We start from the raw sequence: 14,733 nt of genomic DNA on the forward strand, positions 1-14,733 counted from the left end.
ATTTCTTCCATTTTTTTCCCCTGAAATCATGTTAGATTACAAGTTACCAAAACATTTCTTTACATTTTTCAGAAAAATTTGAAGTATGTAGCTGGGGAAATGAGCTAGTGAGTGACAGGGAATAGATTGACTACAGATTTTTGAAAGGTATTTAGAAATTGTTTACTTCCTCAATATATTCTATTAAAAATTGACAGATAATGATAATGCTTTTGACATAAATATTTGCTTTCCCTTCTGCTGATCGCTTTGATTAATGACTTTATAAAGAGCTTTAAACAGTGTAATTTGGAGAATAGGACTTCCAAGAAAAACATGAGTTGATTTTTAATTTTTGTTTAATGGATGTTTCAGGAGCATAATGACTGCTAACTACAAATTTTCTAATAGTCTTCAATTTTCATTTAATCCGAAAACTGGAGAAATGAGTTAGGGAATCATTTTCCCAAATAATAAAGAAACTTTCCACTTTTATTTCAAGAGTTTTCATTGTGGGCCACAACAACGATAGTGTCATTTTATAGCTTAACTGTTAACATTTTCTCCCTTCCTTGTTTCTCTAGTGGTAAAAAGATGGCTCTTATAGGAACTCCTTGCTTCTCCATTCATCAGCTGGGTTGTCAAGGAATCCGGGAGGGGCTACTGCACTGATAGCACCAGCTAAAGATCCTGCATGTGTGCAGATATGGACGTATGTGGATGAGGGTTTGGGGAAAGAATATAAGAGAAATGAAGTTGGAGAAGGGAGGAGGTTTCACTCTTCTATCACATCCATTTCTTTTTTTAAATTGAAGTATAGTTGATTTACAAAGTTGTGTTAATTTCTGCTATACAGCAAACTGATTCAGTTATACGTATATATACATTTTTAATACTATTTTCTATTATGGTTTATTATGGAATATTGAATATAGTTCTCTGTTCTGTACAGTAGGACCTTGTTGTTTATCCATTCTAAATATAAAAGTTTACATCTGCTAACCCCAGCCTCCCACTCCAATCCTTCCCCCCACCTCCTTGGCAACTATCAGTCTGTTCTCTATGTCTGTAATCCTGTTTCTATTTAATAGATATGTTCATTTGTGTCATATTTTAGATTCCACATATAAGTGATATCATATGTTATTTGTCTTTCTCTTTCTGACTTATTTCACTTAGTATGATAATCTCTAGATCCATCCATGTTGCTGTGAATGACATTATTTCATTCTTTTTTATGGCTGAGTAGTATTCCGATGTATATATGTACCACATCTTCTTTATCCATTCATCTGTCGATGGACATTTAGGTTGTTTCCATGTCTTGGCTATTGTGAATAGTGCAGCTGTGAATATAGGAGTCCATGTATCTTTTTGAATTATAGGTTTGTCCGGATATATGCCCAGGAGTGGGATTCCTGGGTCGTATAGTAGTTCTATTTTTAGTTTTTTTAAGGAACCTCCATACTGTTCTCCATAGTGGCTGCACCAATTTACATTCCCACCAACAGTGTAGAAGGGTTCCCTTTTCTCCACACCCCTCCAGCATTTGTTATTTGTAGACTTTTTTTTTTATTCTTGCGGTACGCAGGCCTCTCGCTGCTGTGGCCTCTCCCGTTGCGGAGCACAGGCTCCGGACGCGCAGGCTCAGTGGCCATGGCTCACGGGCCCAGCTGCTCCGCGGCATGTGGGACTTTCCCGGACCGGGGCACGAACCCATGTCCCCTGCATCGGCAGGCAGACTCTCAACCACTGCGCCACCAGGGAAGCCCCTATTTGTAGACTTTTTAATGATGGCCATTATGACCCATATCACACCCATTTCTTAAAAGAAGTCAGGGGAGTCAAGGGTGACAAATTGGTGGGGTTGGAGGGGTTCTCAGTGGGCCCTCAACCACGGGGCCTCATGGAGGCATGAGATTCTTCATCGCAGGAAGCCAGTCCTGCCTGCCATTATACTTTGTAGACGGGTCTCAGCATTTCCCTGTTGCTGACTGTGTGGCTCTTAATGGTACGCATGTTACGTATCTCCAATAAGCTCAACCACAGTGAGACCTCTCTTCCTCTGCAACTTCCCCTTTACTTCCTGCACTATCAGGGGCCTGGCAGTAAACAGGCTGACTTGCCCTGAAGGTTGGGGAAGGCAGATGGAATCCTGAATTTCCAGGTTCTTAGGATTTTACTGACTTGGAATTAAGCATTTTAGTTCAGCTCATATCTTGTTTTCACATTTGTCCGCAGTGTATTTTTTTTAACTTTTATTTTGAAATAACTTTAGATTTACTCAAAAGTTGCCAAAAGAGCCCACAGTATATTTTCAAAATAAATTCTGTTTTAAAAAAAACCTAGAAATTATTTCCCTATCTTATTTATATCATTTACTCGATGCAATTGTTATATATATGTTTTACCTTTGACAGGAAAAGTAAACCATCATAGCAATAACATATGGTCATGCAAATTCATGTATTTTTTTAACTGACTCAGGTAAGGGGGGATATCCATAGCACTCTGCATTCAGTAGGTTTTCAAGAAATATTTGTTGACTGGTGTATATAAAAGGGAGGGTTTGATGACACATCTTCCCTCTTTTTGCGGTACGCGGGCCTCTCACCGTTGTGGCCTCTCCCGTTGTGGAGCACAGGCTCCGGACGCGCAGGATCAGCGGCCATGGCTCATGGGCTTAGTTGCTCCGTGGCATGTGGGATCTTCCCGCACTGGGGCACCAACCCGTGTCCCCTGCATCGGCAGGCAGACTCTCAACCACTGTGCCACCAGGGAAGCCCACATCTTCCCTCTTTAATTGAGAATTACTTAGCAATGGCCTAGTTTGTATTTCAGCGTTAGGAGGGACTTAACTGTGCACTAGTTCAGATATGTGGCCCCTCTAACTCAGAGCTTTATTTTGCACAGGGACCCTGTCTTAGTATAACACAGTCTGGGTGGCTTACAAACAACAGGAATGTATTTCTCACAGTTCTGGAGGCTGGAAGACCGGGTGACAGCAGGGTCGTTTTCTGGTGAGGGCCCTCTTCCGGGTTGTAGACGGCTGACTTCTCCCTGCTGACTTCTCTCCATGGTGGGAGAGGCTAAGGGGCTCTGTGGGGTCTCTTGTAAGAGCACTTATCCCATTCAGGAGAGCTCCATCTTCATGACCTATGCACCTCCCAAAGACCCCACCTTCTAACACTGTCACATTAGCATTAAGATTTCAACATGAGTTTGGGGGGAACACAAACATTCAAACCATGGCAGGTCCCCACTGACCTTTCAGGAAGAGTATGGCAGTTGCTCTCTAGGACATTATACTCAACGGAAGAGTATGGCAGTTGCTCTCTAGGACATTATACTCAACGGCTAGTGCGGTGCATAAATATTTCCTAACTTCTTTTTAGCATCCTATTTTCCACTTTTCCATCATTTATTTATCTAAATCTTTTTCAAATCTGAGATGCTTGAGAAATCCCAAAGGGTGAATATATCCCACTTGTTCTACAGTGTTAAGAATAGCTTACTTTCCATTGTCCCTATGTCTGCCCTCCTGCATACTTTAAGGAGTTCTACTATGTTTGCACATGCAGCTATTGTTCTGTATTTTAAGAGACAGAGAACAACAGGTTTGCACACTCTGGTCATGACTATATTAGCTTACTATTCCTTTAACCTTTTCTCAAGAGCTTTTAATTGTCCTTCTCTCAACAAGCTGGGGAATTGCTGTGATATAGGACCTCTGGGTTAACATTCTGAGGGTGAGAATTCAGAGATCTGGAGAATTTCATTAGAGGGTATTTGGAGAGAATGTAATATTAGCCTATCAAGTTGATCAGCAGCCTGTTTGTAACCCTCATCTCCGGCAGAGCTTTCCTATTGGGGAGTCTTTCAAAATTCATCTAGTTTCTGAACCTTTCAGTCACTTTTTGGCTTTCCTGTTTCCTCTGTAATATTTGGGAAATCCTGCAACTTCTTCACCTTCTGAATGAAGAGCCCATGAGTAGAAGCATCATTCTAGAGGGTCTGTATGATTTCTGAGGACTTTTTGAGAGATCAGTCTACATTTTTTGCTTCCTTCAATTTATTTCAGCCAGAATGGGGCCACCTTTTCCAGGAGATCAAGTAGAATATGCTGGTGTCCATTGCACTTTCTCATACCCTGCCTTTTCCCCCCTTAGCTTAATTCAATTACATAAAGATGTATTGCTCATAAATTCTGTGTAAGCCCTGTGCTAATTGCTTCAGGGGTTTCGTAAGTGAATTAGATAGCTTTTGCCCTCAAGCAGATTATGATCTTGTGGGATCATAAGAAAAGGTTAAGTACACCAAAGCTGTAATATACAGACAAAAATAAGTATAATTTTTGTTTCTATTTTTATTTATTTCTGTTTCTGTTTTTATTGCTTACTTGGGTTAAATTTATTTAAAGCTTTCTAATCAAAGCCCTGTGGAATAAAGGAGAGGAAGAAGAGAAAAGCAAAGTCCTTGGGCTGAATGTATTCATCATGTGCTGAGAATAGTGTTGCTCCAAAGTGTGAAGTCCAGACGTTGGGTTTATCCCATAGCTCAGTGAATGACAAAAAGTCCTAAGACTATATCTTTTGTAGCTTTACTCTCTACAAATAACCTATGATGAAGCAGTAGCCCTCTTTGATTAAGATTTTCAACCCAAAATGATCTACTGGCAGGCATACAACTTAGCACAGCCGGAAGAAGCATATTCTTGAGTTCATGACAGTAAAACTGGTTGTCTTTGGACTGTCACTGTGCCACAGTCATAGAATGTAATAGAGGTAATGTAGGAATTGTTACAATGCAACTTGGCTAAGACAGCCATCATACATAGGGCCTCGTTTCTAAAATCTATCCTTTTAGTAAATTAATTCATGAAACCTCATAGCTTACCCCTATGAAAAGGAGAACAGTTTGTGATCTCCTGCCTTAGATGGAAAAACTGAGGCACAAAGCAAGCGGTTAATTTCTCTGAAATATCCTGTGAGCAGTTGATTTCTTTGGAATGTCCAGTTAACCTCTTAACCAGCGTTGCTGATGACTAATTCTTGGTTCTTGACCACAGCTCTTCCCTGGCTCAAATATATTCTCAGTAAATCATGAAGCTCATGACCAATGAGCACTGCTCTGCTCAACCCACCACATGCAGTAGAAGCCTTCGAGGTCACTGTTTGTTTGTACATATCTTTGACATCACCTTTTGGATTGTGCTTGAGGCAGTGTTACCTCATGGTGAGTATCTCCGTAGAGATCCCTCACTGTGTCAACACATCAGGAGCTGTTACCGGAACATTACAGACCCAAGCTCTCCCATGAGGCACCTCTGGCCAAGAGGATTGCTGAAATGAGGAGTGTGAGGAAGATGGGAAAGCCAGTATCCTTATGAACTAAGCTGTATTCCCAATAAAAGAAAACAAGAACAAAACATTGACTTCGTTCAAAACCCAGCCTGTTTTCTTCACAAAGGCCATTTGTTTTAAGTTTGTCCATACAAACTTACGTATTTTCTCCCTGGCTTATTGTCACATACTTCAAGAAGACAAATTCTTCGTCTGATTTTTCCCTCCTTCTACCTGCTTCTCTGTCTGCTTTGCAACACTGCTGTCCTTGGACTGAGGCTTGGCTGGTCAGAATGTGTTTATCTTTGTCAGGCAGACAGAGGGTCCAATGAAGGCAGTAGCAAGTGATGCTAGGTTTGTCTGATAACCGGCTGTCTTCTTACTCACTTCTTACTTCTGCCTTTGTAATATCTTGCTCAGGAATGCAGGGAAATTTCTCCAATCTGATTCTGTCTTCATGGGAAAGCGAGAGCCAGGGAGTGAGGCTGTGGCCGTCACTTGGCCCTTCCTCAGTCCTGTGCTGGAGCCAAGTGGCACCGGCTGTGTTCAGTGACATCAGTGTTGGTGATCATCATGAACTTGGCCACGATGGGGGAATTTACACCACAGAAATCTGCAAATGCTACCTACTAATCAAGGATTTATTTTCTTTCTCTAAAGAGCTGGCTTACCAGCACACCACTGCCCTCTGTCCTTAACCTAGCTATACCTGAAGGATTTCTGCCAGTGTCCAGTACAACTTCACCAAACCTCCGACATACGGTGGACACAAGATGGCAAGTCAAAAAGAGTTAGGAAGAGGTGATTTCTCCACCTGTGCCATCATTAAAAGATACTTTGGGGACAGGGCTTTACCTGACCTGTAATCTCCATGAGCAGCCCTTTAAAGCACCACCAAACAAGTATCGATATCAGAAGCCACAAAAGTGTGCTTTCTAAGCAAATGCTGCTTTAAGATAACCTATAATCCCTTGTTCCCACTTCCAACCCGGTTTTTCTCACTAGGTCTCCTGTCTCCTCAGGAGCCACCCTTGCTCCCAACTTTGGTGCATCCACAGTTACAGTTGGAGGCCTTTTGTGCAGTGACTTCTGTGACTCTGGGGGCTTCAGTGACCGTAAGGACTTCAAGACCATCAGGGATTGTGGCCCCACCAATGCCTTCAGTGTGTGCGAAGTTTGGTTGCTGTCTGAGCGCTGGGGTTCAATCCTGGAGGCTTCCGCTCTTCCTGCAATCGCTTCTTTGTTGCCCTTGATAACTGCACAGCGGCTTCAGTGATGACAGCAGAGGCCACTGGCAGCAAGAGCAAGAGAGAAGGAAGTGTCAGACGGTCTCCTGGTAGCCGTCAGGACAGCGCTGACGAGCTCGGTTCCTTACCCCCTCCGCTTGGGGACTTCTAGAAATAGCTGAGTGAGGGTCTTTGAGGAGAGTCTGGACGTCCCCAGTCATGCGTGGGAGCAGCGTTTGAGAGGCCATAGTTTTACCTCCAGGTTACTGTATTCCACGGGACCTGATTTTAAGTTCTCAGTTTGTGAAATGGCAGCGGCTCAGAAAGGTGGAATCTGAATTCAGTGAGACATGATTTAACTATTGGTTAAGCCCCTAACAATCACCTATCCACTCATTCATATTCCAAGATGAAAAAAGCAAAGAAATCTCCAATAAATCAATATTCTCCTCTGAAGAAAAGTGAACAAAGAAAGTTGCTGGGGCCTGTGAATTGCCGGTGCACCTATGATATAATTTTGTGCTTTGAAAAAAATCAGCTGCTAGAATACAAAGTACCTTTTTCATTTTTTAAAAGATCACATTAAAGATCCCTCTCTTTGAGCCATTGTGGATGAAACCAGTATGCCTTGCATAGGGAAGGTGGTCAAGAACATTTTTGTGGAATTGGCTTTGAGATAGAAATATTGACTCATTCTTATCATAATAAATTTTTAAAAACTGACCTGGAAATAACTGATTCAGCCAATAAGCTAGCATAGGCAAAAGGTCTTCCTAGTTTCTCCAGCTCTCTCTGTGACTTACCTAGTCAACTGGAACAACTTTACTAGACTGTGAGGTCCATGATGGCACAGACCCCCTACAGTTCTTTTCTTTACCTAGGACTGACGCCATGAAATCACGTTATGAGTATGTATTGAATGAAAGTAAGAAAGTGGATCCTGAAAATAATTTCACTGATGACAGTAACATGAATTCTATCTTTAAATTTAGTTTTGAGTGATACATTTTAAAGTGACAAAGAAAGGTTAATTGTAAAATTTCCTTTTCAGTGATGCATTCATATGTAGGGTGTGGCATAGTTATAAATACACAAGTGACAAAACTAGTTCATGAAAACAGTGGGACTGTTTCGGTAAAATCTAAACGGCCTGCCCAATATAGGTTATCATTGGTTTATAATCTAAATGAAATCTATAGAGAAATAGAAAACCTCCAAGTCTGTGTTCTTGGTGAAGACTCTGGTTTAAGCAAAATCCAGCTATCTGTAATCCTTAGGAAACTATTTTCACACAATTCACCTATGTCACTATCTTTTGCATGAAGTATTGTGAGAGTTTTTTGAAAGGTATTTTTCTTATGTTCGGAGGTTTTGACTTTTTTCTGTTTTCTATTCTTCTGCTGCTCCTGCTATTAGTTCTTGGGCACATTTCCTTCGAGCAGAGCTGTGGGGAGGACAGAGCAACATTTAGACCTACTCAGTTGGCCCTGGAGTGCAGTCATGTAGGCTTTTCTCTCCCGGGGACAGCTGGCTGGGCCTGTGCGGGGGAAAACCCTTGGTTCACAAGCTACGTCACCTCCCCACTCTGGTTTGTCAGCTGCCTGGCAAATCTTTGTCCTTGGCCACAAGTGTCATTAGATGAGAGAATATGGGTGACTGCAAGTAAACACATCACCACTTCTAGACAAGCAGTTATCAATCTGTGTTCTGTGGACGGTGAGTCACGTTAGTGTACAAAGAACAGAGGAGAACAGAAAACAAGGGGAAGGAGGGTACAAGACACCCTCCACCCTCCCTGGTTACAAATTTGGAAAGTACTCACTTTGGGCATTTTTGTTGGCTTGAATGGCAGCTGATGAAAATGAAACGTCAACAAAATAAGAAGGTTGTATTGAATTACTGGGAAAGTATTTTTTCTCATGGCTGCTTGAGAAACAGACATTACTATTTATGTACATCTTAATTTTCAGACATTAAAATTATAGGAACAGAGCCAAAATTAAAAATAACCTGTGTTTTGTACTTTCTTGATAGAACATTCCTTGACCTTCCTCTGCCCTCGCTCCCACTATTTAGTTACCATGGTGACCACCAAGGTTCACTTTTTTTTTTTCTGATGGGAAAAAATAACAGTGCCATATGAGGGACAGACTGAAGGCTGAACATGCCAACACAGACTGTAGTCTCATTATCAGACACAACTTGCCTGAGTTAATCCATTATGTTTTGTTACACACATAATTAGTATTTTGCTGCATTTGTTCTCCATTTCGAAGTTCTCTTAAGTCCACATCAGGTCACTGAACAGCTATGTAATTTTTTTTTTTTTTTTTTTTTTTTTTGCGGTACGTGGGCCTCTCACTGCTGTGGCCTCTCCCATTGCGGGGAGCACAGGCTCCAGACGCGCAGGCTCCGAACGCGCAGGCTCAGTGGCCATGGCTCACAGGCCCAGCTGCTCCGCGGCATGTGGGATCCTCCCAGAACGGGGCACGAACCCGCGTCCCCTCCATCGGCAGGTTGACTCTCAACCACTGCGCCACCAGGGAAGCCCGGCTATGTAGTTTTGTTTATACTCTTTCCTCTCCCTGGAAATAGTTTACTCATTCCCTGGGCCCAGCTGAAGTACCACAACCTGAGAAATGGTTGGTCCTCAGAGCTTCTCCCTCTGTCCTAATCTACAGCCATTTGTCTTTGCATGTTTCCAATTTCTTTAAGAACTCAGGAGTTATTCGGGATCAGGTCCAGTTAATCCTCAGATCCAAGACTGCTATTAAAGCATTTCCCAAGCTTCCTTTTATTTTTTAAATCTGTTTAAATGTCTGTTTTGTACACCAGTTATCACAGGAGAAGTCATTGGGGTATGAGCTTCCTATATTTATTGATAATGTTTGTTATTAGTTAGTTAGTTTTTTTTCTATTTGGGAATATAATTTATAATAAGCCTAATACATTAGGAGATTAGCATAACACTTATAATTTACCGGTAAATATATAAATGTTGGGATAAGTGATTACATTTTTAAATAATGGATTGAACTGTTAAAAAACTTATAGACCACTATTTTGGACTATGACATTCTTGAGGGAAGGAATATGTTTGTGTGTGTGTGTGTGTGTGTGTGTGTGTGTGTGTATCCTGGCACCCAACATGGTTCTTGTGTGCTTGTTATTTTGTATAGTGGTGCACAAAAACTCTGTGGGATGAACTATAACCCAGAGTTCTGAAGCTGAGAAAGCCAGGGAGTTAATAGTACGAGATCAGCATGGTATTTCCCTGTCTTAGTTTCTTCTTAAACAATTGCAGAACATCCTCTCCACTCAGGTTAATTTAAGAGGTGGCCCCCAGGGGCGGTCTGTCAGGCCCTCCACTGTCCTGTCCCTCAGCTGGCTTGACGATCTATTGATGCCTCTACCACCTCTGCTGGTTCCAACAGTGACCCTGCAGAAGTTCCCCAGATCCTCCCCCTGCCTTCTGCATGGCCAGTTCTCCAAGCAAGGCCCCAGCTCCTTACAGAGCCTCTCCTGGTACACATCTCTGTTTCCATGTGTGCCCTTATTGCAGCCCCCATCAGCCTCGGCTTTGGCCGTGTGTCTGTGAAGGCATCATGGGAGCGTATTCCCGCCATGCACAACATTCTCTCTCCCTTGGCAAAGTGACACTGTCCTCGGTCAAGCTTGTGACAGACTGCAGCTTCTTCCTTTTGGACAATTCCTTTCCAGATGGTTTCTTTGACTACCCTGCCCACCAGTCTGCTTCTTGTCTTTAGTTCCTCCCTGCGCATTTCTGCCTGCCATCCAGGCTTGTCCAGACTGGACCCAAACGCAAATGGATTCAAAAGACAGGTGGCTGGAAACAGATGAAGCTGGCAGAGTATTTGCATATAAACCCACAGAAGTAGTCATTACTAGATTTTTTTTTTCTCGAAACCTGAAGCTTTCTCGATGTAGCTTTTGCTTTTCTCAGGTAAAGAGAAGACTTTCTCTACTAGAAGAAAAACAGAGTACAGATAAATATATGGCAACTGACTTTTGGGTCTCAGTGTTCAAGAGGTAATGGAGAGTAGTAAGGACAGGTGTGAACTAGTGAGCAAATTCTCCATCTAAGTGGGTCGGCCACCACTCAACCCCAGCTAAACGTAGCTACGTGGGAAGATGAGCCCCGTAGTGCCAGACCTTCTGATTTTTTTCAGTGAAATCTGAAAATCTAGATTATTTGTGAGTCTTCTGATAAAAACTGTCTTGTTAAACACACACCCATATCTGCAAAGAGGTTTTGGCCTCTTTGTAGCCTATAAGTTTAAACACTCCAACAGGGCCTCTGCTGGAGGATGAATGATAATCAGTCATGTAAATAGTTACGATTAACATTTTCTCCAGCCAAGTCAACCATTTCTAGTTTAGTTAGGGGAAAAGCAGAGAGTTTCTAGCTGAAATAGATAGATATCCTGAGGCCTCTTTGCAGCTGTCCGGACCTATCCCAACCCTAGAGTGTTGTTTCTCCGTGTGTGGTCCTGGGACCAGCAGCAGTAGCATCACCTGGGAACTTGTTAGAAATGCAAACTCTCAGGCCCCATCCTAGACCCACAGAATTAGAAACTCTGGACATGGGGACCAGCAATGTGCGTGTTAACATACTCTCCAGGTGATTCTGAAGTGTGAGATCCGCTGCCCTGGGCTTGCAGAGGGAGCTGCTCTGCCTGCAGTGTGTTCCCGGGGCCCTGACGGTTGCTGTAACCCTGGGCTTCCTGGTCCCACACCGTCAGCACCAGGTTTTAGGAGCCAAGATCTGTGTGCTGTGTGAACTCTGGGTCCAGCTTGGCTCTCCAAAGAAGGTATGTGACACCGAAGAGGACGTTGGCACATGGTAGTAGAGAAAAGGGGATCTGGGAATTGCATGTGTCGAGAGAGAAGAGAAGAATAAAATCTGTTCCTGGAGTGTTTCTTACCCTCCCCCCGCCATGACTTCTTTTACATAGGAGAATCGCCCAGTGGTATGACTTAAAGAAAATCTGCCCTCACCCTACCTTCAATCGAACCTCTTTAAAATGACTACTTCCCTTTTCATTTCAATCTAGGTTTAAGACTGAGGAATACAGAGTAAGGGTAGTGATGCTATGATGTGACTTAAATCTAACCAGGTGATTTCTTAACCCCATCCTTAGAACCCAGAAGACTTAGAGTTTAGTAGATGGGTCAGGTTCGGGTTTGGGGAACACCTCGTGCAAGTCTGGGCTGGGAAGGCCCACCGTGGAGCAGAATGAGATCACCGGGATCTCATTTTTATAATTTCAATGAAAGGCATAGTGAGGAACCCAGATGGGAAAACAAGAGAGGTGCCTAGAGAGGGAGGTGAGGGGGGGCAGAGAAAGTCCACCCAGTGGTGGCCTTGGGGCAGAGCTCCCTGTGTCACCCCCTCTCTGCATCAGCCTCCTCTCCCAGGTGCCGTGCAGTCACTTCACTTTTGGAAGGGCCCCAGCTCTGGCTTCCTCCGGCCCCGTGTGTGAGTCTCATTCCTTGCTTTTCTTTTTCAAAGCCAGGGCGAGAGCAGTAGCGATGTGATTTAAAGGAAGACTCCTTTACCTATATTGCCTGAAAGTCCTGTAGTACCTTAAGGTTTACAAAGCTGTAACCAGTGTTATATTTCACAGTTAAGACGCCCCATAAAACTCAAGGACATAATTCTAATACTTTCTTTATGACTGAACTCAGCTTTCGTTACTCTTTGGTTACCTCTCCCATTCTCCGTGCCTCCAATCCCCACCTGAAGCAGAGACCTTAGCCCGGTTATTTCCTGGTAAATTCAATTTTATCTGGTGGTTTTTGTTTTTTTGTTTTTTGGGTTTTTTTGGTTAAATTCAATATGCGTAGCTCAATCCTAGAACAAATCAGAATTCCATTTTGGTCTTTCCTTTCCCTCCTGCTGAGCTCTCCTCCCCTGTATTTGGTACCACGCAGACACTGTGCGTCCTTTGGGGGGTTGTGAGGGCGTGGTGTAGTCTGCTAGCGTGCACACCTGGTTCAGAGGGATTGCCCTGAGGCTGTCGGGACTGGCCACATAATTTAGGGGCCCAGTGCATAATGGGAACTTGGGGGACTCTAGTTTAAAAAAATTAAGAATTCTGAGACAGCAATAGCAGAACATTAAACTGAGTGCAGGGCTGGTGCAACTGCGCAGGTCACACTCCTACGAAGCGGGTTACCTGTATTCTCCCAGCCTGGCTCCTGGTGAAAGTAGTGGCTGAGGCTCTTTCTGGGCTGTTCAGTGTCTCTCCACGACTCTCAGATGCTGCAGATTCCCTGAGAGTAGCTGCGCCTCCCGTCTCATCCCGTTTGGGTGGTCTGCTGTGAAGCCCTCTGCCCTGTGACTCTGCCATGAGCACGCCGACCGTCCTTCTCAGCTCCCTTCCACCCTTGCGGGCCCGCGGCCACTTCTCTATCTCCTCCACATACTTAGTGGGCGTGTCTCCATCACCCACGTTGTACAGACACATACTGCTAAGTCTCTACTATCTGTCTCCATATCCCGGGCATGACTAGTGCCAGGGGTTATCCTACTCTCAAATTTTAGCCTGTCAAGCTCTTCCACTTTAGATTCCTCAGACTTTGTGAAGGAAAGGAAAGAGCCAGGTAAAGCTGTCCTTCCTCAACTTACCTGCAAGAGAAGAGGATGGGTAGGCAGATGGCACAGTTACTGCATTCATTTTTTCCCTAATTCTTTTCTTCTCTCTTATTTTCAGGCATTTTCCTGATCACTGTACACTGGGGGAGGGGGTGGGGAGTGGCAGAAACCAGTTCCCTTTCTCCCAGTTTAAATGCATCCATCAATCATATTTGTCACGCAGTCTAATTCAGGGCTGGCAAACTAAGGGCTAAGGGTCAAACCTGGCCACACCCACCCATTTATGAATTGTCTGTGGCTGCTTTCATGTTGCAATAGCAGAGTTGAGTAAATGGAACAGTGACCACACGGCCTGCAAAGCCCAAAATATTTAACGTTTACCCCTTTACAGAAGAAGTTTGCTAACCTCTGTGCTAGATGATCACAGCTGAAAGCAAAGTGTCTTTGTCACTGGTGGTACCTACGTGGAGGTGCTGAAAGTTGTTTGATGACCCTGGCGGTTAATCTGCCTCAGATTAATGCTTCCTGCCTTACCACTGCTAGTGGATACTTTCACACACATACGGAGAGTAGAACAGGCGTTATGATTTCACATACGCATGGTGGGTGGAACAGACATTATTATCCTCGGTTTAAAGATGAAAAAAGTACAGGTTGGAGAGCTTAAGGAACTTGTCCAGGATTACAGAATAAGTAAGTGTGGGGTTAACGGTGGGGATGTGGATCTCTTGATTCCTTGGGGTTAGTGGCAAACATCTCCGGGAGGATTCAGCGTGTTAGAAAAACAAATGCTGAGGCTGTTGATACGTGAGGTCTTGGGACACCTTTAGGTCTACCGTGGAGTTGGGTGGTACGCTGAGGTGGGGTGGTTGGAGGGTGGAGAAGAGAGGGGGTTAGGGGCCATTACGTGTTTGAAAAAATTATTCCAAAAGGTGGTAACTCATTTTCTTACATACTTCCTGCCCACAAAATGAGCCTGAAACTTCTGCACTGGGATAGCATGGCATTTTAGATAGAGTCAATTCCTAATGCACCTTAATTAGCTAATCACAAATTTCTCCTCTTGACTGTTCTTTCCAGCCTTCACACTCAAATAGCAACTAGGTTTATGAAGTTTGGTTAATGGCCATAGAATTCACAGCCTCTTCACACAGCATCAAAGTGAAGAGAGTCTTTAAACATCAAACACCTTTGACAATCATATGGCTTCAGTAGCATTCATAGAATGTGTTCCAATAGGAATAATTTTTACTTTTCTCCTGGCTTGGTTTATAAAGTAGCTGTGTTTGTTTTCAGTTTAGGCTCCCTATACTCTGATCTATCCCGAGACAAGGGATGCTCAGAAAAGACCAAAGTCAGGAGGAGTTCAAAACAGACACAACCCATGACTTCCTACATTGCAGCTGATTTTAGGTTGCTGTTCATTGCAGCACTATTTACAGTAGCCAGACCACGGAAGCAACCTAAGTGGCCATTGACAGATGAATGGATAAAGAAGATGTGGCACATATATACAATGGAATATTACTCAGCCATAAAAAGAAACAAAATTGAACTATTTGTAGGT

General features: G+C 43.4%; 1 protein-coding gene across 4 annotated transcripts in view; it reads left to right on the forward strand.

Moving 5' to 3' along the window:
- The window catches only part of FILIP1 (filamin A interacting protein 1), a 192,433-nt gene that overhangs the window by 61,232 nt on the left and 116,468 nt on the right, over positions 1 to 14,733 (forward strand). For 2 of the 4 annotated variants that reach the window (XM_060168334.1, XM_060168331.1), the window contains exon 2: positions 564 to 691. The exons of the other annotated variants lie outside the window; for them this stretch is intronic. In XM_060168334.1, coding sequence (XP_060024317.1) covers positions 674 to 691 — 18 coding nt within the window. In that variant the 5' untranslated portion in view covers positions 564 to 673. The remainder of the gene's footprint in view (positions 1 to 563; positions 692 to 14,733) is intronic. 4 annotated transcript variants of the gene reach the window in all.

The sequence above is a fragment of the Lagenorhynchus albirostris genome, chromosome 12, assembly GCF_949774975.1.
Source record: "Lagenorhynchus albirostris chromosome 12, mLagAlb1.1, whole genome shotgun sequence".
Taxonomy (NCBI): Eukaryota; Metazoa; Chordata; class Mammalia; order Artiodactyla; family Delphinidae; genus Lagenorhynchus; species Lagenorhynchus albirostris.